Source organism: Phyllobates terribilis, unplaced genomic scaffold (assembly GCF_046119375.1).
Source record: "Phyllobates terribilis strain yellow unplaced genomic scaffold, ASM4611937v1 Scaffold_11__3_contigs__length_659146591, whole genome shotgun sequence".
NCBI classification, from domain to species: Eukaryota; Metazoa; Chordata; class Amphibia; order Anura; family Dendrobatidae; genus Phyllobates; species Phyllobates terribilis.
The window spans coordinates 589,062,843-589,089,983 of NW_027362771.1; the positions used below are offsets into that span (position 1 = coordinate 589,062,843).

General features: G+C 44.5%; 1 protein-coding gene across 2 annotated transcripts in view; it reads left to right on the forward strand.

Moving 5' to 3' along the window:
* LOC141167054 (venom factor-like) overlaps window positions 1-27,141 on the forward strand; it is a 231,368-nt gene that overhangs the window by 76,797 nt on the left and 127,430 nt on the right. For both annotated transcript variants that reach the window (XM_073654381.1, XM_073654382.1), the window contains 4 exons: window positions 1,156-1,244; window positions 4,992-5,131; window positions 12,543-12,755; window positions 22,674-22,734. In XM_073654381.1, coding sequence (XP_073510482.1) covers window positions 1,156-1,244; window positions 4,992-5,131; window positions 12,543-12,755; window positions 22,674-22,734 — 503 coding nt within the window. The remainder of the gene's footprint in view (window positions 1-1,155; window positions 1,245-4,991; window positions 5,132-12,542; window positions 12,756-22,673; window positions 22,735-27,141) is intronic.

Genomic DNA, 27,141 nt, shown 5'->3' on the forward strand with positions numbered 1-27,141 from the left:
GCTGATAGACAAAGCTGCTCATGGTCAATACCATGATAAACCTCTTTAAAGAGGTTGCCCCCCCCATTTTATCATTGATTGCCTTTCCTTGAGATAGGAATGTCTGATTGGTGGGGGTCCGACACCCTGCACTCCCACCGATCAGCTGTTTTGGGGTCGGCGGCTGCCGATATGCAGTACCAAGCCGCGACAACTATCAGAAGACGGAGCAGATCAGCAATTGAGTATTTCCGTCCGGTGGCCGCTGCTGCCTCAGACACCAAGAACAGTAATCAATGAAAAAGTAGTCTGTAGCCTACAACCTCTTTTAAATAAAAAGAAAACAGTTAAAAATGAAAACGGTTACAATAAAAATAAAAATAATGCATGAAAAAAATTTGGCCCTACATCAAAAACTTTATTCATTCTATAAAAGCCTTGAATAGTCCATCCAAATAGACCAGCTTTAAAAAGAGGGATTGGCCTGTTTAGAAAATAATAAAAATCTATTTTGTATAACATATTAAGTAGTTCTGGGTAAATAGGAGAAGATCCTCTGTTTAAGATTTTTACCTTTTTTACCTCCAGAGTAGATCGTGGCTACAAAAAGAGTATTCTGCAATGGAGGACCTGCCTTGTCCTACATTACACAGACAACTAACTGATTTCACTGGAGATTGTGTAACATTTAAATTGCCCTATGGTGGCGCCGCAGGAAAATTGATGTCAGATTTACCCACAGAATGCGGCTACTTGCTGGCTATTCCATCAGAAAGACACTTTGTATCGGCCTGTTGGTATAATATTCTTCTAAAGCTATGTTTACATTATATTTGTGACACACATTAGTGGTTTCAATTAAGCCCTTTAAAACGGGATTCAGACGGTAGACTTGAGCAAGCCTTATGGAGACCAATGAAGTCACTCTGTTTTCTCTCTGGCCTTCATGTTGGTGTTATCCAGCTACCCTACTTTTGTGCCTGCCTACAAAAGACAGAGATTGTCAACTAGAAGTCTAGACAAAGTGTTAAGTTCCTCTGTCTGACTTATTATAGTGAAAGGCTCCAGCCAAGGTTATGTCCAATGTGTGGCTCAAAAGTAATATGAACCCAACCTAAAAATGATGGATTGTCTATAGTGAAGAACCCTTTTAATATGGCATATATTTCTCATCAGTATCTCTACAAAGGTCCTATCAAACACATATCTTAAGGACTCCATCACAACATGGGAATTGCTGGCTGTGAGTCTGTCAGAGAATAAAGGTAAGATATAAAAACTGATGACTTAAGCACTTAAAAAGTATTGACTTGGTATTTGCTGGCATTTCACCACCTTATCGTGGAATTTTTCGATCTCCTATGACTTCTCGCTTATGGGCCAGTTAAACTTCCAAGATTTAAGAGTAGAGATGGGAAAACCCGAACAGTAAAATTCAGGTTCGGGTGTTTCCTGCACTTTCATCTGCGTGACAGTGCGGGAAATACAGGCTCTGATTGGCTGTAACATCGTTACTGTGGGTCAGAGCACTGCGGGATCATGCTGTCAGATGCCAATGGGAATCCGCAGCTGTGACAGTGACCTATGGTAAAAAGCTTACTGCGTGTGACAGGCATAGGCTGATAAGACTACTGCTCCAATCAGTCGGCGCCTGCTGTCACTGTTATCAGAGAGAGCAGGCGCCGCTGGATGGGAGCAGTAGTCTCTAATCAGTCGGCTGAAAATTAAAAAAAAAAAGTTTAAATTAATAAAAAAATATTAAAATAAGAACAAAATACATTATACTCAAGTAACCTAATCCCTGATGCCCTTGTCCCCTGCAAAAAAATAAAAAATGCAAAAACACCATATAATCTCCTTAACACCTAATCCCCGATGTCCATGTCACCTGTAATACAGAAAAATAATAAACCACCATAATCCTCACCTATCCGTCATATTTCCGAGTGTCCCAAGCAGATCTCATTAATAGAACAGCCACATCGCTAGATGTGACCGCTCTATTCAGCACCCAGCGATACACTGACAAGAGCGTAATCGCTCCTGCAGTGTATAGCGCTGAGTGAGGTCATCGGAGTTCAATCAGCTGATGAGCTCCGGTAACCTCACTTACAGCATCACCGCTGCGTGAGAAAATTCTCATGCAGCGGTGGTGCCATAAGTGAGCTCAACGGAGCTGATTGAACTCCAGTGACCTCTCTCCCGGCAGCTCAGTGCTATACACTGACACAGGAGTGATTACAGTCCTGTGTCAGTGTGTAGCCTACTGTCTTGTAGAGCAGTCACATCAATGACTGTCCTACAAATTATCTGATTGCCATGAGACATTCGGGATTATGTCGTCACATCGGACAAGTGAGGGATATGGTTGTTTTTATTTTCAGATTTTTTAAAGGTGACAGTGTCTTCGGGGGATTAGGCGTTAGGTGAGAATAACTGTGTTTTTTATTTTTAAATAAATATATAAACACCTGTGTGGACTTTTATTTAATAAAGACTTTACTCTTGCTGTGTCTTTATTTCTAAATCTTTACTATGGGGTTAGTAATGGGCGAGTCTTATAGACGGCCCTCCATTACTAACCTGGGCTTCATGTCAGTTACCAGTACAAGGCTGACATGAACCCCAACCCTCCAATGAAGAGGTGTCAGCCAGACACCTTCATTACTAAACCTGTAAGTAAAGAGTTAAATAAACACACACACCAAGAATAAAACACTTTATTTGAAATAAAACAGACACATCCTTTAATCACGTAAATTAACCCAATATACTCATCCCAGGCCCGACGTTAATCCAATGGTTAAAGCGATGTCCACGTTTCTTTATTTAAATTTCTTTATTTAGCTCCAAAAAGCATTCACTGCTGTACAAAAATGCATGCATAAATGGCATGCAAAAACGTGGCAAAAACACACGTTTTTTCTGCAGCATTTTTTGCTGCAAAGAGATGCAGGAACTTTGCAGAAATTTTTGCAATCGAATACTCAACACCAGAGCTCATCCACTGATTGAACTCCCATGAACTGTTTCCCAGCAGCTCTGCGCTATAAACTGACACAGGAGTGATTACACTCCTATGTCAGTGTGTAGCCTGCTGTCTTGTAGGGCAGTCACATCAGTGACTGCTGATGTAACTGTCCTACAATTATCCGATCGCCATGGGACACTCGGGATTATGTCATCACGTTGCACAGGTGAAGGATACGGTTGTTTTTTATTTTATTTTTTTTACAGGTGACAATGGCTTCAGATGATTAGGCGTTAGGTGAGTATAACTGTTTTTTCATTTTTAAATAAATATGTAAAAAATGGTGTGGACTTTTATTTAAAGTAAAATACTTTTTTCATGCTGTGTCTTTATTTCCAAACCGTTACTATGGGGATAATAGTGGGGGCGTCTTATAGTAGCCTCTCCATTACTAATCTGGGGTTTGTGTCAGCTGTCAATGCAAGGCTGACATGAACCCCAACCCTATTACCCACACTTGTCAATGCACCAGGCAAGTGGGAAGAGCGAGGCTAAGCGCCAGATTTGGCGCATCTGATGTGTGCACCATTTCTGTGGCCACTGTTGCTGTTCTGGCACCTCAAGGGCTCTGCCAAGGTGACATGGCACCCCCAAATCAGTCCATCTGAACTCCAATATGGTGCTTCTTCCCTTCTGAGCTTTGCACTGTGCATCAAAAGTCGTTTTCAACCACACGGGGTATCGGTGTACTCAGGAGAAATTGCACAAAACATTTTGGGGTCCATTTTCTCCTACTATCCTTGTAAAATATTAGACACATATTTTCCCAAATGAAGTCAAATACGTAATTGGTCAAACTCAAGAAACATCTATTCACGTGAAAAATGCTTGGCAGAAGAAATTAAGCCCAGGATACAAAAGAGTATTTAAAAAAAAAAGAAGTAATTTATTGATAATTTTTACACACATAAAAACCATGTAATAACAGAGTGCCACTAGGAAAGTATATATAAAATATCCTCCAATGATCATATAGCCCAATAATAAATTACACCTAATGAATAGTAATGTCCATTTTAGTCAATTAAATAGTCATTGCTAGCCAGGCTTATAAGTATTCTATTTAACATATATCCACTATAGGTTCATTAACTAAATATAATCCATGTATTAATATTGAATGCTTATGTATTTGCTAGTATTGCCACAACATGGAGTAAATATGCCATCTATATACTGTATGAAAACATCAACCTGAATGCACATTAGCACCAAACACCTGAATAGCTATGAATAGATCCTATCCTGCTGTCCACTCAATAAAGTTATACAGGACTGGTTAGGCAGGGAATTTACTCATACATAGGTGAATGCTGCTGTGTTGGAGGGCATGGGGGGACCTGACAGATTCCCTTTAAATTTCACCACATTTTTGCCATCTAATCTGAGAGCAGCATAACGCAGGAAAAGACACTCCGATTCCAGAGATGTGTCACTTTCTGGACTTCTTGCTGTAGTTTTGATAAAACCTCTGTTTTATCAGTAGGAGAATATCACTGGAGGACTAATAAACCTGCTGCTATGTAGTCCTCCATATTCATGAGCTCTGTGTAACCCCACCTCCTGCCACTGATTGGCAGCTGACTGTGTCCCCTGCACATGGGCAACCAATCAGTGGTGTGGGCGTGGCTATGTACAGCTCAGCATTCAGAGAACTGCTAAATTTGCAGTGATCTTATCAAAATGACAGCAAAAAGTTCAGTTATAAACACACCGCTGGAATTAGGGTCGAGTGGCAAGATGAGTATTATTTTTTAATAACCATTTTCCAGCCCTCTCCAATTTCAGAATAATGGGGGCAAGCTGGTCGTCATTTTTTCTGAATTTGCATGGAGTGGATGACAAAAAAATTGAATTCATGAGAATCTGAATTTTTGAAAAAATTGAAGGTGGATTCAATTCACCTCAAACAATTTTTGCTTAACCTTTAACGTTATCGCATATAATTAATCTGATTATCTTTCTTATCCCATCGATACAGGAATATGTGTGGCTAAACCCTATGAAATCCTGACTTTCCAGAATTTTTTTGTTGATCTAAGACTCCCATATTCTGCAGTGAGAAATGAGCAGGTTGAAATTCGAGCCATCATCTACAATTACGAATCAAAAGAAATACGAGTAAATGAATTCACGTTAACCTTTTTTTTTTATTTGCCATTGCATTGTTTTGCTGTGCACCATGATGTGATTACAAGGAACCTGTCAGCTAAAAAAAATTGCCATAGATCTAGTAGTAATCCGCGTGCAAATAGTAAATAGTGTGGGGTCTTTTTTAGCAGACAGGTTCCCTTTCTGCTAAAAGTTTGCGCCAAATTCAACATAATAGCGCACGTGGTTCTTGATTTTGGCGCAAAGTCAAAAATAGGTCTTTTTAATATCATTAACCAATTTTGTCACTTTTTGAGCAAAAAGTTGCATCTTTTTTCAATATGTCCCAAAACAGTTGACTTTTTAAAAGACATGCATAAAACCAGATTGGGAAGGGGGAAAACTGAAGTAGAGTTCAGCCTAGTTTTGAGACTTTTTAAAAAAAGTTGCAACTGATGAATCAGCCGGAAACATTTGCAATGAAAAAAAATAAATAAATAAACCAAACAGGTGAGTACAAATAAAGTAGATTTCAGAAAAGGCACAAATAGATTAATAAATTTGCTGCAAACAAAAATAAGGAGCAAAATGCACAATACTAGACATAAACCGGTCACAAAGGCACTGATTAATTGGGGCATAAATATCTAAATTTTGAACTACATTACTGCAGAATAGACTTTGTAAAGTGATCGAGGGCGGTAGTCGTGTGGGCGATCTGCTGCTCCATAATGCCCCGGCACTTTACAGGAAAATAATATCCCAGTCCCAGTGTGCTGTCAGGTGTGGGATGCATCACACTCATTTGTAGGATGCAGACTTCTGCTTTCTCCAGGCCTCCATCATCATGATCCCCCACACATAACTCAGGGGACACCAAATTCATTTCAATAAGCAAAAGTTTACTGGATAGTTGAAGTTCATCAGATTGTAACGCACAGTATCGTGCACCACACTTTTTAGTTCTCCTTTCCTTAGTACAGTATGTCTTCAGCATCACTATCCTTTCCTCCTGGACTATCCCTATATTTACTGTTCCTGTCAGCCCCAGGGATCTCAATTCCATTCCAGCATTGCCTCCAGGATCGGTTACCATCCCTTCATGCGGTTCCACGTCCATTGTTCCCTGTACACCAAAGAATAATGTACCCTTTCTAGTACCTGTACTGAGCCTTGAGTTCCAGACGTTGCAGGAATGTCCGCAAGGGATTTCAATAAGGCTTCTCAGTGCAATCAATAGATGCTCGTCCACTGCAACTTGAACTTGGTCACTGTACTTCCCTATCTGATCTGCTATCAGGAAGCAGTCCCTTTTTACTGGGACTTTCCCCTCCCACTATGGGCTAGTCCAAAACCTTAATTATATCTGTCTCTATCTGTAGCTGACAGATATACTTTTACCAACATTATGCATTGCATTTGCATACATTATACCTGCTTACCAATGTCTACCTTATCCTGAGGTCACTACCTTATGTCCTAAAACCTAACCTATGCATTATATTACTTATCTTATACTTTACATTTCCTATAGTCGTGCTGCACACTATGCCCATTATACTAACAATGCTTATCACACTCTCTACATTGTACATTACAGAATATATCTAAAACATCATGACACTATTCACATTATAATGTACAGCACAGTGCGACTGGTGTCTTCAGGGGTAGGAACGCAATAGTGCTCCGCACTCTATGATTATCCAAAAGTCTACAAAAAAAAATAGGAAAGAAAAGTTCCATAAAGCGTAGATTCATTAAAATTTCTTTGTCTTTATTCCATCATATTAAAAAAAGGGAGTAGGGATATCCGTACAATTTAAAAGAAGTATATAACCATCCTTCTGACGCGTTTCTGACCGAAGCCCTTAGTCATAGAATGTGTGTTTGCAGATCACAACAGCTTTATATATACACAAGTATGAATACCACCCAAATGGACGTCACAGCATAATTAGCGCGCAATAAACAACAGTTGATGTCCAATGTGAAACCCACAGCAAATACATTCTACAATGCACCAAAAGCTAACTTCAGAATTACAAATAGAAACAGCATAAATTATTAACATCATAAAATCTAAACATTTATACATATATTGTCAACTTAGATTTTGATATTAAATTTTGAAAGACTGTAGTCTATGATGCTGAATTTCTTTGTGTCTGAAAAAAATATAAATAAGAAAATGAAAAAATACAATTTTTGTAATTTATTGCATTTCTTGTAGGAATTGCGACCTCAATTATATTGGCTGCACAAGTCAAAACATTTAAAAAAAAAAGGAATATAGGAGCATATCCAGAACATCAACAGTAAAAACAGAACTTACTCTGGTGTGGGGAAACATTTTGTAGATACACAATGGTGACTTGAGCGGCATCACCTTCTATGGTTTGGAGAAAGTTTTTGCTCCTACCAGAGGAGGTGACTGGATAAAGAAATTATTTATACGAGAAGCCTATCGGATTATCCAGTTAGGCTATGTGCCCACGTTGCAGAAATGATGCAGAAAATTTCTGCTTCATTTCCGCATGTCCTCTCCCGGAAAAACGCTTGCGGAATTTTGTAAGTGTTTTTCGCGCGTTTATGATGCGTTTGGGACATGCGGAATTGCCTTGCGTTTTTTATTGCATTGACAAGGCAATTCCGCACGCGTGTCCGCAAAATTAATGGACATGCTGCGGATTTTTAAGCGCAGCATAAACGCTGCGGAAAAATCCGCACCATGAGCATTGAAATTGCGGATTCTCATTGGGGACCATGGGGGACGGATTAACAAGCATTTTACAAGCGTTTATGCTGCGGAAATTCCGAAGCATATACGCTTGTAAAACGCTACGTGGGCACATACCCTAGACTCTAAACAACCCAAGGGTCTGAATTTCCATAAAGACACCATGCTCATTTATTAATTAATCTTTTTAATTTTCACTATACCAGTTTATGGAAAGTTGCCCATCTGAAGTTCCCAATATAATATTGTTAGCGTTGACTTTAGAACTTGACTGAAGATGAATTTTTAGAGTTTAATTTGTTCTGTGCAGTATAGATAGATATTCCACCATTAATGAGAATACATGCCAACGGTGAAAGTCCAGCTTAGTGGTTCCGATTTCATGCACTGACTTTTCTGACTTTTATACTATGCTGTACGATGGTGGAGAAGTAGACAGACCCATATTACTGATCTTTTTCCATCGTCTAAGCTGACTCTTGATTTGATAATTTTGGGGTAATGTTATTTTGGAATCTATACCTCTCATTCTGTCTACTCTATTCTGATAGGTATTATATCGCACAGCCCATACCCCATGCTATGCGTTTTCTTTCAGCAATTCTCAGTAGACACCATCTCATCACTGATGAGGTTTTCATGCACTCTTATGCTATGTGCATTTTGAATCTACTATGACAGTCCGGTTTTATGCCGTTTTTCATAACTAGTCATCAGTTTTTCCACTAATATTGGCAGTACAGCCAGCATTTTCATACCGCAGGTTACTGATATTTATTCTTAACAGATCTTTAGCATGTTTGATATACACTCGTAATTAATAATCTATAATTAATTTGATTGTCAGGATTCATCTACTAGCACATTTTGTGCATGTAGGGACTTTGACAGTCAACTTTAATGCTTGGTGTGTTTTATTTTATCATTTTCTTATTTATATTTTTTTCATCATTTCTGCATCATAGACTACAGTCTTTCAAAATTTAATATCAAAATCTAATTTGACAATATATGTATAAATGTTTAGATTTCATGATGTTAATAATTTATGCTGTTTCTATTTGTAATTCTGAAGTTAGCTTTTTAGTGCATTGTAGAATGTATTTACTGCGGGGAATTCATAACACAGAGTGACTGCAGACTTATCGATTTGGACCAGACAACCCCTTTAAGTGCAGCAATCTTTCGTTCAGAAGGCCATTAGCTCCCCTGCAATGCAATTGTAGGGAGCCAATGAGTCACTATGAAAGCTAGGAGCTGCATGAGTGCCCCTGTGCGTGTTGTGTGATCGGTTCTGTGTTGTCCAGACTAATTCTCACTAGATGTAGGAAAACTATTCATGTACAGCGGGGAAAACAAAGTATTTAGTCAGCCACCAATTGTGCAAGTTCTCCCACTTAAAAAGATGAGAGAGGCCTGTAATTGACATCATAGGTCGACCTCAACTATGAGAGACAAAATGAGAAAACAAATCCTGAAAATCACATTGTCTGATTTGGAAAGAATTTTTTTTCAAATTTTGGTGGAAAATAAGTATTTGGTCAATTACAAACAAGCAAGATTTCTGGCTCTCACAGACCTGTAAATTCTTCTTTATGAGGCTCCTCTGTCCTCCACTCATTACCTGTAGCACTGGCACATATTTGAACTTGTTATCAGTATAAAAGACACCTGTCCGCAACCTCAAACAGTCACACTCCAAACTCCACTTTGGTGAAGACCAAAGAGCTGTCGAAGGACACCAGAAACAAAATTGTAGCCCTTCCCCAGGCTGGGAAGACAGAATCTGCAATAGGCAAGCAGCTTGGAGTGAAGAAATCAACTGTGGGAGCAATAATTAGAAAATGGAAGACATACAAGACTACTGATAATCTCCCTCGATGTGGGGCTATACACAAGATCTCACCCCGTGGGGTCAAAATGATCTCAAGAACGGTGAGCAAAAATCCCAGAACCACACGGGGGGGCCTAGTGAATGACCTGTAGAGAGCTGGGACCAACGATACACAGAGTACCATCAGTAACACACTATGCCGCCAGGGACTCAGATCCTGCAGTGCCAGATGTGTCCCCCTGCTTAAGCCATTACATGTCCGGGCCCATTTGAAGTTTGCTAGAGAGCATTTGGATGATCCAGAAGAGTATTGAGAGAATATCATATGGTCAGATGAAACCAAAGTAGAACTCTTTAGTAGAAACACAACTTGGCATGTTTGGAGGAGAAAGAATACTGAGTTGCATCCAAAGAACACCATACCTACTGTGAAGCATGGGGGTGGCAACATCATGCTTTGGGGCTGTTTCTCTGCCAAGGGACCCGGACGACTGATCCGTGTATGTGAAAGAATGAATGGGGCCATGTATCGTTAGATTTTGAGTGCAAACCTCCTTCCATCAGCAAGGGCATTGAAGAGGAAACGTGACTGGGTCTTTCAGCATGACAATGATCCCAAGCACATGACCAGGGCAACGAAGGAGTGGCTTCGTAAGAAGCATTTCAAGGTCCTGGAGTGGCCTAGCCAGTCTCCAGATCTAAACCCTATAGAAAACCTTTGGAGGGAGCTGAAAGTCCGTGTTGCCCAGCAACAGCCCCAAAACATCACTGCTCTAGAGGAGATCTGCATGGAGGAATGGGCCAACATACCAGCAACAGTGTGTGCCAACCTTGTGAAGACTTACAGAAAACTTTTGACCTCTGTCATTGCCAACAAAGGATATATAACAAAGTATTGAGATGAAATTTTGTAATTGACCAAATACTTATTTTCCACCAAAATTTGAAAAAAAAATTCTTTCCAAATCAGACAATGTGATTTTCAGGATTTGTTTTCTCATTTTGTCTCTCGTAGTTGAGTTGAGAACTTGCACAATTGGTGGCTGACTAAATACTTTTTTTCCCCATTGTATATAGCACAAGCAATCAGATTCAGTAAAGTTTTTAAAAATATAAAACATATATCTATATATAAAAATTTGAATCATACCTTCCACTTTTCCCTAGTTTTAATAAAAAATAAAAAAAAATACACATATGTGGTTTTTCCTCATCCAGAATAGTCTGATCTAGCAAAATATAAATTAAATGAAGCTGAATGGTAAAATCAAAACACCACAATTGCATTTTTTGGTCACAGCAATAAAGCTAAAAAATGTAATGAGAAGCAAGTATGTCACAATATGTACCCCAAATTGTATGAATGAAAGCACCAAGTCACCATACAAAAAACATACTGCCAAACAACTCCATTGATGGTAACAATAAAAAACATTTTTTCTGGTCTTGAAAAAATGGCGACAACAACCAATTTTTTTTTTTTTTTTCAAAATTCATATTTTTTTTAAGAGAATAAAATAGTAAAAAAAAAAAACCCTATACTTTATATGTTTGGTAGCTCAGTAATTGAATGGACCTGGAAAATCATATTTCCGGATCAATTTTAGTGTACAAAAAAAGAAGACAGACGGAGTCACCGTGTGCTCTGTCGTGCATCAATTTCAGACTTATATGCTACTAGAGGCGGACACTCACACATAGTTGATTGCGTCTGGGCGTCCTCCTCCAGTAGGCGTATATGATTTGCAGGGAGTTTAGACAAAAGCCCCAATAGATAACTGAAAGTGGTGAAGAACACCCTTAATCTATATGGTGATATGAATAATGTCATGTTCTGCAAAAAAAAACCCGATATGTCTATGTCAGTGAAAACACAAAAGTTATAGCTAGTTAGAAAGGGAGAAGAAAAAATTAAAACGCGAAAACAAAAATTGGCTAAGGAGTTATGTATGTTTATTTTTTACTTCTTAATATCTTTACTTTTAATAGGGGAAACTTCACTTTTTTTTTTCTTTCTTTAATATATATTTTTTTTTACTACTTACATTTTTTTAGTCTCTTAGGTTAATTGATCCTGCGATTTTCTAATCTCTTATTCTACAGTATATATTAAAATACAACAGTAATGCAGTATATAGAGAAGTCTAGGTCCACTATGAAGCCCGCTTCACAGAAGTACCAACAGCTGCCATTTCAACCAATCAGAACCTTTTGATCACATGAGAGATGGCCAGCAGCATTTAAGGGGTTAATAGTACTGATCGGTGCACAGCTCCATTCTATGCTATAACAGGCAGAAGCTACCATGAATAAATAGCACCACCATAACGTGACTAGTAAGTAGGCTAAAACAGATCTGGACGAGAGCTGAGAGGACAACTGAAGGCGTACCCACCTATGAGGACCCTCATCTCTTGATCAGAGTAGGGAGATTTTACAAAGAGAGCATCGTGCCCTGACATGCCTGTCCAGAATTACACAGACAACTCATTTCTTTAAATTGGCCCTGTGTACTCTTTTATGTCCCCTATGGTTATGCTATGGGGAAAACAAAGGCTTACAAGATTTTTCACAGATTACTGGGGTTTCCAGCAAGTGAACAATTTTGTTATTTGCCCATTTTCAAAAAAGACTGTTAACAATTAAACATTGTCCAAACTGGAGAACCCCTTTACGAATTCTTTGAAGACCTCCCCATAAAAAGACCTTTCTTTGCGGCACCTGATTTTACTTTGGGCGAGACATTGGGTCATTAAATACTGCTCGTGGCAAAAATTTGGTGGGAACTTCCTCTTAAATTGCTGCATATAAAATTATGTCTCTTACTAAAATGTATGTTGATTAATTTTACTGTGATCTTATTATAGGTGAGAGTGACCCTATCTCACAACCCTGAGTTCTGCAGTCCTTCTACACCACGAATCCCCTACTCAGTTGTGGTGAAAGTGAAGGAAACTTCATCGTATGTAGTTCCATTTGTCATTGTGCCGCTAACTGTAGGACAACATCATGTTCAGGTGAAAGCTTCACTCTACGGAGAATTTGGAGGCGATGGTATCAAAAAGTCTCTGAGAGTTGTGGTAAGGGGAGTATGGCTACTGTACAAATTGGATCACTAATTTTTTTAATTTTCATGTGCTGTTAATGGGAATCTGTTATTAGGACCAACAATCCTAAGCCATCTACAGGGCCATGCAGGTTATAGGAAGATGAATAAAATTGCACCTTGATATCTGCGATCCAATACCTTATTCCAGGAAAATCCACATTTTCCTAATATGTAAATGAGCTGTTAAGATCTATGGGCTGGACATAGATCTCCCCGATAATCTGCCTCCAGAGCTTATTTTAAATAAAAGGAAATGTTACCAATGTGAGACATGTAATGACTGACAGTCTGGTCTCCTGATCTACCGTATTTTTCGGACTATAAGATGCACCGGACCATAAGACGCACCTAGGTTTTAGAGGAGGAAAGTAAAAAAATAAAAATTTAAGCAAAAAATGTGGTCATGATGCACTTTTAAGGGTGAGGGGGTCTTCTGCTGACACTGGTATAGGGGTAATGTCACCCAATTCTGATAATATCCCCCATCCTGGTATATATGCCACCCCCCTTCCTTTTATATGTGGTCCCCATTCCCATCCTCGTATGCCTGCATCCCTCCATCCTGGTATGCATGGCACCCCTCATACCTATCCTGATATGCATGGCTCCCTCATCCTTATCCTGGTATGCATGGCACCCCTCATCCCCAATCCTGGTATGCATGGCACCCATCATCCCTGTCCTGGTATGCATGGCACCCCTCATCCCTGTCCTTGTATGCATGGCACCCCTCATCCTTATCCTGGTATGCATGGCACCCCTCATCCCCAATTCTGGTATGCATGGCACCCATCATCCCTGTCCTGGTATGCATGGCACCCCTCATCCCTGTATGCATGGCACCCCTCATCCATGTCCTGGTAAGCATGGTATCCCTAATCCCTGTCCTGGTATGCTTGGCATCCCTCCATCCTGGTATGATTGGCACCCCTCATACCTGTCCTGATATGCATGCCTCCCTCATCCTTATCCTGGTATGCATGGCACCCCTCATCCCTGTCCTTGTATGCATGGCACCCCTCATCCCTGTCCTGGTATGCATGGCACCCCTAATCCCTGTCCTGGTATGCATGGCACCCCTCATCCCTGTTCTGGTATGCATGGCACCCCTAATCCCTATCCTGGTATGCATGGCACACCTAATCCCTGTCCTGGTATGCATGGCACCCCTCATCCCTGTCCTGCTATGCATGGCACACCTCATCCCTGTCCTGGTATGCATGGCACCCCTAATCCCTATCCTGGTATGCATGGCACCCCTCATCCCTGTCCTGGTATGCATGGCACCCCTAATCCCTATCCTGGTATGCATGGCACCCCTAATCCCTGTCCTGGTATGCATGGCAGCCCTCATCCCTGTCCTGGTATGCATGGCACCCCTCATCCCTGTCCTGGTAAGCATGGTATCCCTAATCCCTGTCCTGGTATGCCTGGCATCCCTCCATCCTGGTATGATTGGCACCCCTCATACTTATCCTGATATGCATGGCTCCCTCATCCTTATCCTGGTATGCTTGGCACCCCTCATCCCCAATCCTGGTATGCATGGCACCCATCATCCCTGTCCTGGTATGCATGGCACCCCTCATCCCTGTCCTTGTATGCATGGCACCCCTCATCCCTGTCCTTGTATGCATGGCACCCCTCATCCTTATCCTGGTATGCATGGCACCCCTCATCCCCAATCCTGGTATGCATGGCACCCATCATCCCTGTCCTGGTATGCATGGCACCCCTCATCCCTGTATGCATGGCACCCCTCATCCCTGTCCTGGTAAGCATGGTATCCCTATTCCCTGTCCTGGTATGCCTGGCATCCCTCCATCCTGGTATGATTGGCACCCCTCATACCTGTCCTGATATGCATGGCTCCCTCATCCTTATCCTGGTATGCATGGCACCCCTCATCCCCAATCCTGGTATGCATGGCACCCATCATCCCTGTCCTGGTATGCATGGCACCCCTCATCCCTGTCCTTGTATGCATGGCACCCCTCATCCCTGTCCTGGTATGCATGGCACCCCTAATCCCTGTCCTGGTATGCATGGCACCCCTCATCCCTGTCCTGGTATGCATGGCACCCCTAATCCCTATCCTGGTATGCATGGCACCCCTAATCCCTGTCCTGGTATGCATGGCACCCCTCATCCCTGTCCTGCTATGCATGGCACCCATCATCCCTCTCCTGGTATGCATGGCACCCCTAATCCCTATCCTGGTATGCATGGCACCCCTCATCCCTGTCCTGGTATGCATGGCACCCCTAATCCCTATCCTGGTAAGCATGGCACCCCTCATCCCTGTCCTGGTATGCATGGCACCCCTCATCCCCGTCCTGGTATGCATGGCACCCCTCATCCCTGTCCTGGTAAGCATGGTATCCCTAATCCCTGTCCTAGTATGCCTGGCATCCCTCCATCCTGGTATGATTGGCACCCCTCATACTTATCCTGATATGCATGGCTCCCTCATCCTTATCCTGGTATGCATGGCACCCCTCATCCCCAATCCTGGTATGCATGGCACCCATCATCCCTGTCCTGGTATGCATGGCACCCCTCATCCCTGTCCTTGTATGCATGGCACCCCTCATCCCTGTCCTGGTATGCATGGCACCCCTAATCCCTGTCCTGGTATGCATGGCACCCCTCATCCCTGTCCTGGTATGCATGGCACCCCTAATCCCTATCCTGGTATGCATGGCACCCCTAATCCCTGTCCTGGTATGCATGGCACACCTCATCCCTGTCCTGGTATGCATGGCACCCCTCATCCCTGTCCTGGTATGCATGGCACCCCTAATCCCTATCCTGGTATGCATGGCACCCCTCATCCCTGTCCTGGTATGCATGGCACCCCTAATCCCTATCCTGGTATGCATGGCACCCCTAATCCCTGTCCTGGTATGCATGGCACCCCTCATCCCTGTCCTGGTATGCATGGCACCCCTAATCCCTATCCTGGTATGCATGGCACCCCTAATCCCTGTCCTGGTATGCATGGCACCACTCATCCCTGTCCTGGTATGCATGGCACCCCTAATCCCTATCCTGGTATGCATGGCACCCCTAATCCCTGTCCTGGTATGCATGGCACCCCTAATCCCTATCCTGGTATGCATGGCACCCCTAATCCCTGTCCTGGTATGCATGGCACCCCTAATCCCTATCCTGGTATGCATGGCACCCCTAATTCCTGTCCTGGTATGCATGGCACCCCTCATCCCTGTCCTGGTATGCATGGCACCCCTCATCCCTGTCCTGGTATGCATGGCACCCCTCATCCCTGTCCTGGTAAGCATGGTATCCCTAATCCCTGTCCTGGTATGCCTGGCATCCCTCCATCCTGGTATGATTGGCACACCTCATACCTGTCCTGATATGCATGGCTCCCTCATCCTTATCCTGGTATGCATGGCACCCCTCATCCCCAATCCTGGTATGCATGGCACCCATCATCCCTGTCCTGGTATGCATGGCACCCCTCATCCCTGTCCTTGTATGCATGGCACCCCTCATCCCTGTCCTGGTATGCATGGCACCCCTAATCCCTGTCCTGGTATGCATGGCACCCCTCATCCCTGTCCTGGTATGCATGGCACCCCTCTTCCCTATCCTGGTATGCATGGCACCCCTAATCCCTGTCCTGGTATGCATGGCACCCCTCATCCCTGTCCTGCTATGCATGGCACCCCTCATCCCTGTCCTGGTATGCATGGCACCCCTAATCCCTATCCTGGCATGCATGGCACCCCTCATCCCTGTCCTGGTATGCATGGCACCCCTAATCCCTATCCTGGTATGCATGGCACCCCTAATCCCTGTCCTGGTATGCATGGCACCCCTCATCCCTGTCCTGGTATGCATGGCACCCCTCATCCCTGTCCTGGTAAGCAGGGTATCCCTAATCCCTGTCCTGGTATGCCTGGCATCCCTCCATCCTGGTATGATTGGCACCCCTCATACTTATCCTGATATGCATGGCTCCCTCATCCTTATCCTGGTATGCATGGCACCCCTCATCCCCAATCCTGGTATGCATGGCACCCATCATCCCTGTCCTGGTATGCATGGCACCCCTCATCCCTGTCCTTGTATGCATGGCACCCCTCATCCCTGTCCTGGTATGCATGGCACCCCTAATCCCTGTCCTGGTATGCATGGCACCCCTCATCCCTGTCCTGGTATGCATGGCACCCCTAATCCCTATCCTGGTATGCATGGCACCCCTAATCCCTGTCCTGGTATGCATGGCACCCCTCATCCCTGTCCTGGTATGCATGGCACCCCTCATCCCTGTCCTGGTATGCATGGCTCCCCTAATCCCTATCCTGGTATGCATGGCACCCCTCATCCCTGTCCTGGTATGCATGGCACCCCTAATCCCTATCCTGGTATGCATGGCACCCCTAATCCCTGTCCTGGTATGCATGGCACCCCTCATCCCTGTCCTGGTATGCATGGCACCCCTAATCCCTATCCTGGTATGCATGGCACCCCTAATCCCTGTCCTGGTATGCATGGCACCCCTCATCCCTGTCCTGGTATGCATGGCACCCCTAATCCCTATCCTGGTATGCATGGCACCCCTAATCCCTGTCCTGGTATGCATGGCACCCCTCATCCCTGTCCTGCTATGCATGGCACCCATCATCCCTGTCCTGGTATGCATGGCACCCCTAATCCCTATCCTGGTATGCATGGCACCCCTCATCCCTGTCCTGGTATGCATGGCACCCCTAATCCCTATCCTGGTAAGCATGGCACCCCTCATCCCTGTCCTGGTATGCATGGCACCCCTCATCCCTGTCCTGGTATGCATGGCACCCCTCATCCCTGTCCTGGTAAGCATGGTATCCCTAATCCCTGTCCTAGTATGCCTGGCATCCCTCCATCCTGGTATGATTGGCACCCCTCATACTTATCCTGATATGCATGGCTCCCTCATCCTTATCCTGGTATGCATGGCACCCCTCATCCCCAATCCTGGTATGCATGGCACCCATCATCCCTGTCCTGGTATGCATGGCACCCCTCATCCCTGTCCTTGTATGCATGGCACCCCTCATCCCTGTCCTGGTATGCATGGCACCCCTAATCCCTGTCCTGGTATGCATGGCACCCCTCATCCCTGTCCTGGTATGCATGGCACCCCTAATCCCTATCCTGGTATGCATGGCACCCCTAATCCCTGTCCTGGTATGCATGGCACACCTCATCCCTGTCCTGGTATGCATGGCACCCCTCATCCCTGTCCTGGTATGCATGGCACCCCTAATCCCTATCCTGGTATGCATGGCACCCCTCATCCCTGTCCTGGTATGCATGGCACCCCTAATCCCTATCCTGGTATGCATGGCACCCCTAATCCCTGTCCTGGTATGCATGGCACCCCTCATCCCTGTCCTGGTATGCATGGCACCCCTAATCCCTATCCTGGTATGCATGGCACCCCTAATCCCTGTCCTGGTATGCATGGCACCACTCATCCCTGTCCTGGTATGCATGGCACCCCTAATCCCTATCCTGGTATGCATGGCACCCCTAATCCCTGTCCTGGTATGCATGGCACCCCTAATCCCTATCCTGGTATGCATGGCACCCCTAATCCCTGTCCTGGTATGCATGGCACCCCTCATCCCTGTCCTGGTTTGCATGGCACCCCTAATCCCTATCCTGGTATGCATGGCACCCCTCATCCCTGTCCTGGTATGCATGGCACCCCTAATCCCTATCCTGGTATGCATGGCACCCCTAATTCCTGTCCTGGTATGCATGGCACCCCTCATCCCTGTCCTGGTATGCATGGCACCCCTCATCCCTGTATGCATGGCACCCCTCATCCCTGTCCTGGTAAGCATGGTATCCCTATTCCCTGTCCTGGTATGCCTGGCATCCCTCCATCCTGGTATGATTGGCACCCCTCATACCTGTCCTGATATGCATGGCTCCCTCATCCTTATCCTGGTATGCATGGCACCCCTCATCCCCAATCCTGGTATGCATGGCACCCATCATCCCTGTCCTGGTATGCATGGCACCCCTCATCCCTGTCCTTGTATGCATGGCACCCCTCATCCCTGTCCTGGTATGCATGGCACCCCTAATCCCTGTCCTGGTATGCATGGCACCCCTCATCCCTGTCCTGGTATGCATGGCACCCCTCTTCCCTATCCTGGTATGCATGGCACCCCTAATCCCTGTCCTGGTATGCATGGCACCCCTCATCCCTGTCCTGCTATGCATGGCACCCCTCATCCCTGTCCTGGTATGCATGGCACCCCTAATCCCTATCCTGGCATGCATGGCACCCCTCATCCCTGTCCTGGTATGCATGGCACCCCTAATCCCTATCCTGGTATGCATGGCACCCCTAATCCTTGTCCTGGTATGCATGGCACCCCTCATCCCTGTCCTGGTATGCATGGCACCCCTCATCCCTGTCCTGGTAAGCATGGTATCCCATATCCCTGTCCTGGTATGCCTGGCATCCCTCCATCCTGGTATGATTGGCACCCCTCATACTTATCCTGATATGCATGGCTCCCTCATCCTTATCCTGGTATGCATGGCACCCCTCATCCCCAATCCTGGTATGCATGGCACCCATCATCCCTGTCCTGGTATGCATGGCACCCCTCATCCCTGTCCTTGTATGCATGGCACCCCTCATCCCTGTCCTGGTATGCATGGCACCCCTAATCCCTGTCCTGGTATGCATGGCACCCCTCATCCCTGTCCTGGTATGCATGGCACCCCTAATCCCTATCCTGGTATGCATGGCACCCCTAATCCCTGTCCTGGTATGCATGGCACCACTCATCCCTGTCCTGGTATGCATGGCACCCCTCATCCCTGTCCTGGTATGCATGGCACCCCTAATCCCTATCCTGGTATGCATGGCACCCCTCATCCCTATCCTGGTATGCATGGCACCCCTCATCCCTGTCCTGGTATGCATGGCACCCCTAATCCCTATCCTGGTATGCATGGCACCCCTCATCCCTGTCCTGGTATGCATGGCACCCCTAATCCCTATCCTGGTATGCATGGCACCCCTAATCCCTGTCCTGGTATGCATGGCACCCCTCATCCCTGTCCTGGTTTGCATGACACCCCTAATCCCTATCCTGGTATGCATGGCACCCCTCATTCCTGTCCTGGTATGCATGGCACCCCTAATCCCTATCCTGGTGTGCATGGCACCCCTAATTCCTGTCCTGGTATGCATGGCACCCCTCATCCCTGTCCTGGTATGCATGGCACCCCTCATCCCTGTATGCATGGCACCCCTCATCCCTGTCCTGGTAAGCATGGTATCCCTAATCCCTGTCCTGGTATGCCTGGCATCCCTCCATCCTGGTATGATTGGCACCCCTCATACCTGTCCTGATATGCATGGCTCCCTCATCCTTATCCTGGTATGCATGGCACCCCTCATCCCCAATCCTGGTATGCATGGCACCCCTAATCCCTATCCTGGTATGCATGGCACCCCTAATCCCTGTCCTGGTATGCATGGCACCCCTCATCCCTGTCCTGGTTTGCATGGCACCCCTAATCCCTATCCTGGTATGCATGGCACCCCTCATCCCTGTCCTGGTATGCATGGCACCCCTAATCCCTATCCTGGTATGCATGGCACCCCTCATCCCTGTCCTGGTATGCATGGCACCCCTAATCCCTATCCTGGTATGCATGGCACCCCTAATCCCTGTCCTGGTATGCATGGCACCCCTCATCCCTGTCCTGGTTTGCATGGCACCCGTAATCCCTATCCTGGTATGCATGGCACCCCTCATCCCTGTCCTGGTATGCATGGCACCCCTAATCCCTATCCTGGTGTGCATGGCACCCCTAATTCCTGTCCTGGTATGCATGGCACCCCTCATCCCTGTCCTGGTATGCATGGCACCCCTCATCCCTGTATGCATGGCACCCCTCATCCCTGTCCTGGTAAGAATGGTATCCCTAATCCCTGTCCTGGTATGCCTGGCATCCCTCCATCCTGGTATGATTGGCACCCCTCATACCTGTCCTGATATGCATGGCTCCCTCATCCTTATCCTGGTATGCATGGCACCCCTCATCCCCAATCCTGGTATGCATGGCACCCATCATCCCTGTCCTGGTATGCATGGCACCCCTCATCCCTGTCCTTGTATGCATGGCACCCCTCATCCCTGTCCTGGTATGCATGGCACCCCTAATCCCTGTTCTGTTATGCATGGCACCCCTCATCACTGTCCTGGTATGCATGGCACCCCTAATCCCTATCCTGGTATGCATGGCACCCCTAATCCCTGTCCTGGTATGCATGGCACCCCTAATCCCTATCCTGGTATGCATGGCACCCCTAATCCCTGTCCTGGTATGCATGGCACCCCTCATCCCTGTCCTGGTTTGCATGGCACCCCTAATCCCTATCCTGGTATGCATGGCACCCCTCATCCCTGTCCTGGTATGCATGGCACCCCTAATCCCTATCCTGGTATGCATGGCACCCCTAATTCCTGTCCTGGTATGCATTGTACCCCTCATCCCTGTCCTGGTATGCATGGCACCCCTCATCCCTGTCCTGGTATGCTTCGCACCCCTAATCCCTGTCTTGATATGCATGGCACTCCTAATCCCTGTCCTAGTATGCATGGCACCCCTAATCCCTGTCCTGGTATGCATGGCACTCCTAATCCCTGTCCTGGTATGCATGGCACCCCTAATCCCTGTCCTGGTATGCATGGCCCCCCTAATCCCCATCATGCTGCACATTAAAAAAATAAACACTCATACTCACCTCTCTTCTCTCCTCCAGCGCTGCGTCCGGTCTGCCTGCACTGATCTCTCCATGTGAGCCGTGCATGGCGTCACTACCATACGCGACTCACAAGGAGAGATCAGCTGCCAGAAGTCACTGCTCCCCACGCCGGGTCTGTGTGCTCGGGGAGCAGTGACTTCACTCTCCTTCATAGCCGGCACACAGCGGAGCTGCGCTGCGGCTGCTGCCGGCTATCTCCCTGTGCCCGCTCATTAAATGGCATGAATAGTCATTCACCCCCTCCCCATGCCCATAGGCGTGGAGAGAGGTTGAATATTCATGCCCTTTAACAGCGGGCACAGGAGATAGCCAGCAGCAGCCGCAGCACGGCTACACTGTACCGCTATTAAGGAACATGAATGTTCAGTGCTCCCCACGCCTCATGGGCGTGGGGAGCAGTGAATATTCATTTTCTTTAGCAGCGGGGACAGTGTAGGCTGCAGCAGGCAGCTGCTGCCTCCTGTGCCCCGCTCCTCCACCGATACCGCTCCCCCCACACCCCACATAAATATACACCCATTATACACCCATATACAACGTTCGGACTATAAGACGCACCACCCATTTTCCTCCAAAATTTTGGAGTAATAAAATGCATCTTATGGTCTGAAAAATACGGTACTTGTCTCACACTCACACTGGTAACTCCCCATTTTATTTAAAATAAGCTATGTAGGCAGATTCTCTGGGAGATCTATGTCCGGCCCATAGATCTTAACAGCTCATTTACATATTAAGAAAAAAGAAAGATTTCTCTAGAATAAGTCATTGGATGACAGACATCAAGGTATAATTTTATTTCACTTTTTATGACCTACACGCCCATATAGACGGCTTAGGAAGGTTGATCCTACTGACAGATTCCCTTAAAATTCAGATTCACATTCTTGTAACCTGTTGGAGTTTTTTTAGTTAAGAAGCCCAAAAAAGTAATTAAGATTCTGAACCTGTAAGAACACAATACACGTAGTAACTATCCTGGTAGTAAAGCCCTACTGATCAATGGTAATTATAATACTTCATGGAAATGAATGATGTTATCTTACAGCCACCAACATTTTTTATCTATTTTAGCCAGAAGGAATTCGCAAGACGGCAATTATATCTTCAGTAACACTGGATCCCGTAGCAAGAAGTAAGTGCCCCTCATTTTATTGTATTTAAGTTTGGCACTGTGATTAATGAAAAAATACTAACTTAAAAAAAAACTTTTAGGCTAAGATCAAACCGTGAGTACTTGGTGAGTTTGTGACGTTGCAGATTTTCCGGCACCATTTCTGCACCTATTAGTTGTTACTTGCATTATTTTTGTTGCGTTTTTACATACTTTTTATCTCGTTTTTGACATTTTTGTCTCTTTTTGTTGGCTCATGTTTTAAGCAGAGCTACTTTGTTTATACTTCCTGGTTTTTGACAAAACTTTATCGATCCAGTCATGTGCGGATTACAAGTGTTTTAGTGTGTTTCCTATTAAAAATCTTTTACCTGTGGAATTTTTTGCATCTAATGTGTCTATGGAGAAAATCCGCACATATAACTCACTGTACCCGATCTCGAAAATGCACCACAGGTCAGTTCATACAGAGTAAAAATAAGCACAGTGGCCATGAGATTTCTCTAAATCCCATCCACTTTGTTGGGACTGCAAGAGGCTGCATTTTTTTTCTGCAATGAAAATGTGCAGTGTCAAAACTCACCACAAAGTCATGATGGGAACTTAACCTTAAAGGAGTTTTCCCTTAAACAAAGCACATTGTAATCAATAGATCTTGGAATTATAATAATTTCCACAATTGCATACCTCCCAACTTTTGAAGAACAGAAAGAGGTAAAGATCATGAGTGCGCTACGGGGCAAATTTTGTCCATGACCCTGTCCACACCCCAATCCACACCCATTTACCATTTCTTTCTCCCCTGGCAGGAGGAGATGCCAGAGGGGCAGTGGTAGTGAGGGACTGCAGGGTGTGGACACAAGTCCAGGACTGTCTGCTGTGTCCAGAATGGTTGGGACTAGAGATGAGCGGATGGGCTCAGGGGTCTCTGGTCCAGTGTCCTGGTCAGTGGTACCTGGCGACTGGATAGGAGGCCGCAAATCTCTTACCTTCCCACGTCCCCGGTGCAGCTTTTGATTACCAGGGCCAGGGGAACGTTATCTGTGCGTCCTGCTCATCTCTAGTTGGAACCCGTGGATTATTTTTTGTTCCCTCACTCACAGTTGGAGCCACCAAAACTTTCTCATCTTTATGTAACTTCACTGTATGACATCCGGCTGTTTTGTGTCTGTAAGGCCGTGTTCACACAGTGCAGAAATACTGTGTTTTTTGTTTTCTGCAGGATCCGCACCAAACTACACAATAACAATCTTCTGCACTTTATTTGATGCGTTTTTGGTGCAGATGTGAAGCTGCATTTTTAATGTGTTTTTATGGTACAAAAAAGCTTTAATTTTGTACTTAAAAAAAGTATCTAACATCCGTTCTTTTAGGCTCCACATAGACAAGAGAGAGAAAAAAAACCACAAAAACCACACAGTTGAGCAGCGTCCTTGGGCGCACAGGGGGTGCAGTTTTCATGAAATCACATCCACTTTGCTTGGACAGTTAAACGCAGCAGAATTTTTGTGCAAAAAAAGCAGCAGAAAATACGCAGCATTTACACTACATGTGAACACTGATTAAATTTCTAAGCAAACTGAACATGATTCCATGAAGTCTCCTTCCCCTGTGTGTCTAAAGACGCTGCTGAACTCTGCGGTTTTGCTACATTTTTTCTCTATAGGTTTCTGCCCCCAAAAAAAAAATATGAAAAAAACCCGCAGTTGCATTTTTAAGCGCAGATTCAAAGCTTCTCTGTACTATTAAAAAGCGCTAAATCCTCTGCTTCAAATCTGCCCCAAAATTGCATTAACTAAGGGGAAAACGCATAAAAGAAGATCAGCAATCATGCAATAATCAGAGAAGATTGTTATTGCGTTGTGTGATGAGGACACTTACAGAAAAAAAGCAGCAGAAAGAACGCAGCATTTACACTATGTGTGAACACGGCCTCAGCATTACAGTTTTATTACATTATTTTTATGGATAATAGAGAAAAAATATCAATCACGCCATTTTTTTACGTCATTTACCAATCTCCGTAAATCTGATCGCTGTGTTGTGCGGGTCATTACGATTACAGGGACACCAAATATGTCCGTATTATTTGCTGATTTGTGATGTTCATTATATTTTTAAAAAAACACATTAAAAACGACAATATTTTATTTTCCCTCTAGAATAAAAATACATATGTTGTACATAGCAATGTATTTCTATCAGTGTAATCAGCTTGTGCAATCAGAGCCTGCAATACAGATCAAGTACACAAAATTCTCCCCATGATATCACTGGAACTTGTGGCCCTCAGCTTAACTGCCTGTCTGCAATGTTAAGGATGTGGGTTTGAGACCTGGGGAGACTCACAGAAGGAAAAAAAAGACTATTTTTATAATTGCTCATTATTATTTTTACTACTTTTATAGGAACAAAAAAAATATATTTTTCTTCACCTCAGTATACCGGGACCATAACAATAGTTATACACAATGTATGTCTATAGACATGTATAACCTGCTTCTGGTTCATTGCCTGCTATAGAGGTCAAGATTACCAAATTCTCCAGTCTGTATCATTGTGGGCTGTGGCTCATTGGTAGCGCACCACCCTGTGAACAGGGAGATGTGAGTTCACGTCACAGAAGACAGCAGAAGTGAATATATAATTTAATTTATGCACTGAGCTAAGAGCAGCGGCCCTGCCTCCTGAGGAGGAGGAGCTATGATGAAGACATTGGAGAGGTGGGCATCGAAGCCGGTACAAAAGATATGACGTGAAGGAACCCTTAAATCAGGACAGTCCCGCTCAATCCGGGACAGTTGGGAGCTATGCAATTGGATGTGATTAAAAAAATTGTTCCTGTGCTGCGTGCAAGAACATGGTCGGTGATAACACATCTGTTGGGCAAAAGAGAGTATACAGAGAGCATAGTAGATGCTGCTTTCTGTAAGGGAAAACATTTCCCTGCCTGTTTAAGGGGTAGAGTTTCTCCCATCAGTGCAAAGTATGAGATCTGGTTATGGCTAGGTGAGAGGCTTCGCACTTGGGTCTAAGGGGTAACATTTCTCCTTGCGGAGAGTGACAAGCATGTCAGAGTGAGGAGACTTATAAGCCATGCATGCTCCTCTGTGAAATCAAATATGCAAATTGTCTCTTCAGAAATGAAGAGGACTAGATCTTTAGCGCCACCTTTTGGAAACAGCCATCCTAAAAGTCAATATCGACTATTTAACCAGCCTTGCCTAAAACTTACGATAAAGGCCAAACCAGAATCTCAATTTGCAGACACGGTGTTTCGGGGTGTTGTACCTCATAGAAAGAATCAGCTGTCATCCCATGCTGTACAGAGCAGTAAGATTATCTCAGCACGGGAACATTTTTTTTAACACATCCAATTGTGGAACTTCTTATTCTTTCAAGATCTATTAATTAAATTGTACTTTGTTTGTGGCACAACCCCTTTAAGGTGGATCTTTTTCTATAAAAAAAAAATGTAAAAAATGTTGTGAAAAAGGTTTTCCCATTATATGGAAAGGATAGTTGATAACTTTCTCTGGTACAGCTTGTAAACTGAGTCCAATAGTAAATTCATAAGCACCATTAACCAATTTTTGCTAAAGTCGGTGGGGCATCCCACCAGGTCCAAAGGCAATATAGAAATTACGCAAAGCAGAAGCACCAAACAGCAGGTTCCTGATAAAAAAAAAAACCTTGTTTTTTATTCCATGTCAATTAAAAAAACATCCGAAGAAGACACAGCAGGCAGCGTTTTGGCCAAATTTGGTCCTTTTCAATCTGTGAGATGTATGAATCTTTTGGGCTTGAAAAAGGACAATTTTGGCTGAAAAGTTGCCTTGCTGTGTCTTACTGGGATGTTTTTTTAATTGACATGAAATAAAGAACAAGTTTTTATGAAGAACCTGCTGTTTGGTGCACCGGCTTTCCTGAATTTCTATACAGCAACTGATTTGTTGCAATTTATCGCTCAATAGTATTACAGTCCTTTTAGGTTCCCCTAATCAAACTCCTAAACTGGGGTTTATGTAATATGCACATTCCTAAAGATGAAGTTCAAAAAGTAGAGTATGAGGTGCAGGGATTTCCCTTAAAAAAAAACATTAACCCTCATGATCAATCATCACCTGCTTGTTATTAAGGAGCAAACTAACCCTAATTCCATTTGATTCTGTGGTCAGATTTGATCCCATGAGGTTTTCCTTTAGGGTTGTATCATCAATGTCAGTCATTACTTTTTAGGTAGGGGTTGTACCATATTGGCCATTTATGACATTTTAATAGAGTATGGAATAATTGTTCAATAGATGAAGGTCAGAACTCAAACAGAAATGATTGTAGTGAGTGTCGAATGCATTGCCACTCCTGGTTCCTGGCAGAGTGCACCAGGACCCCATTCTTGAGATGGATGCAGGTCTAAGCAGAGATGTT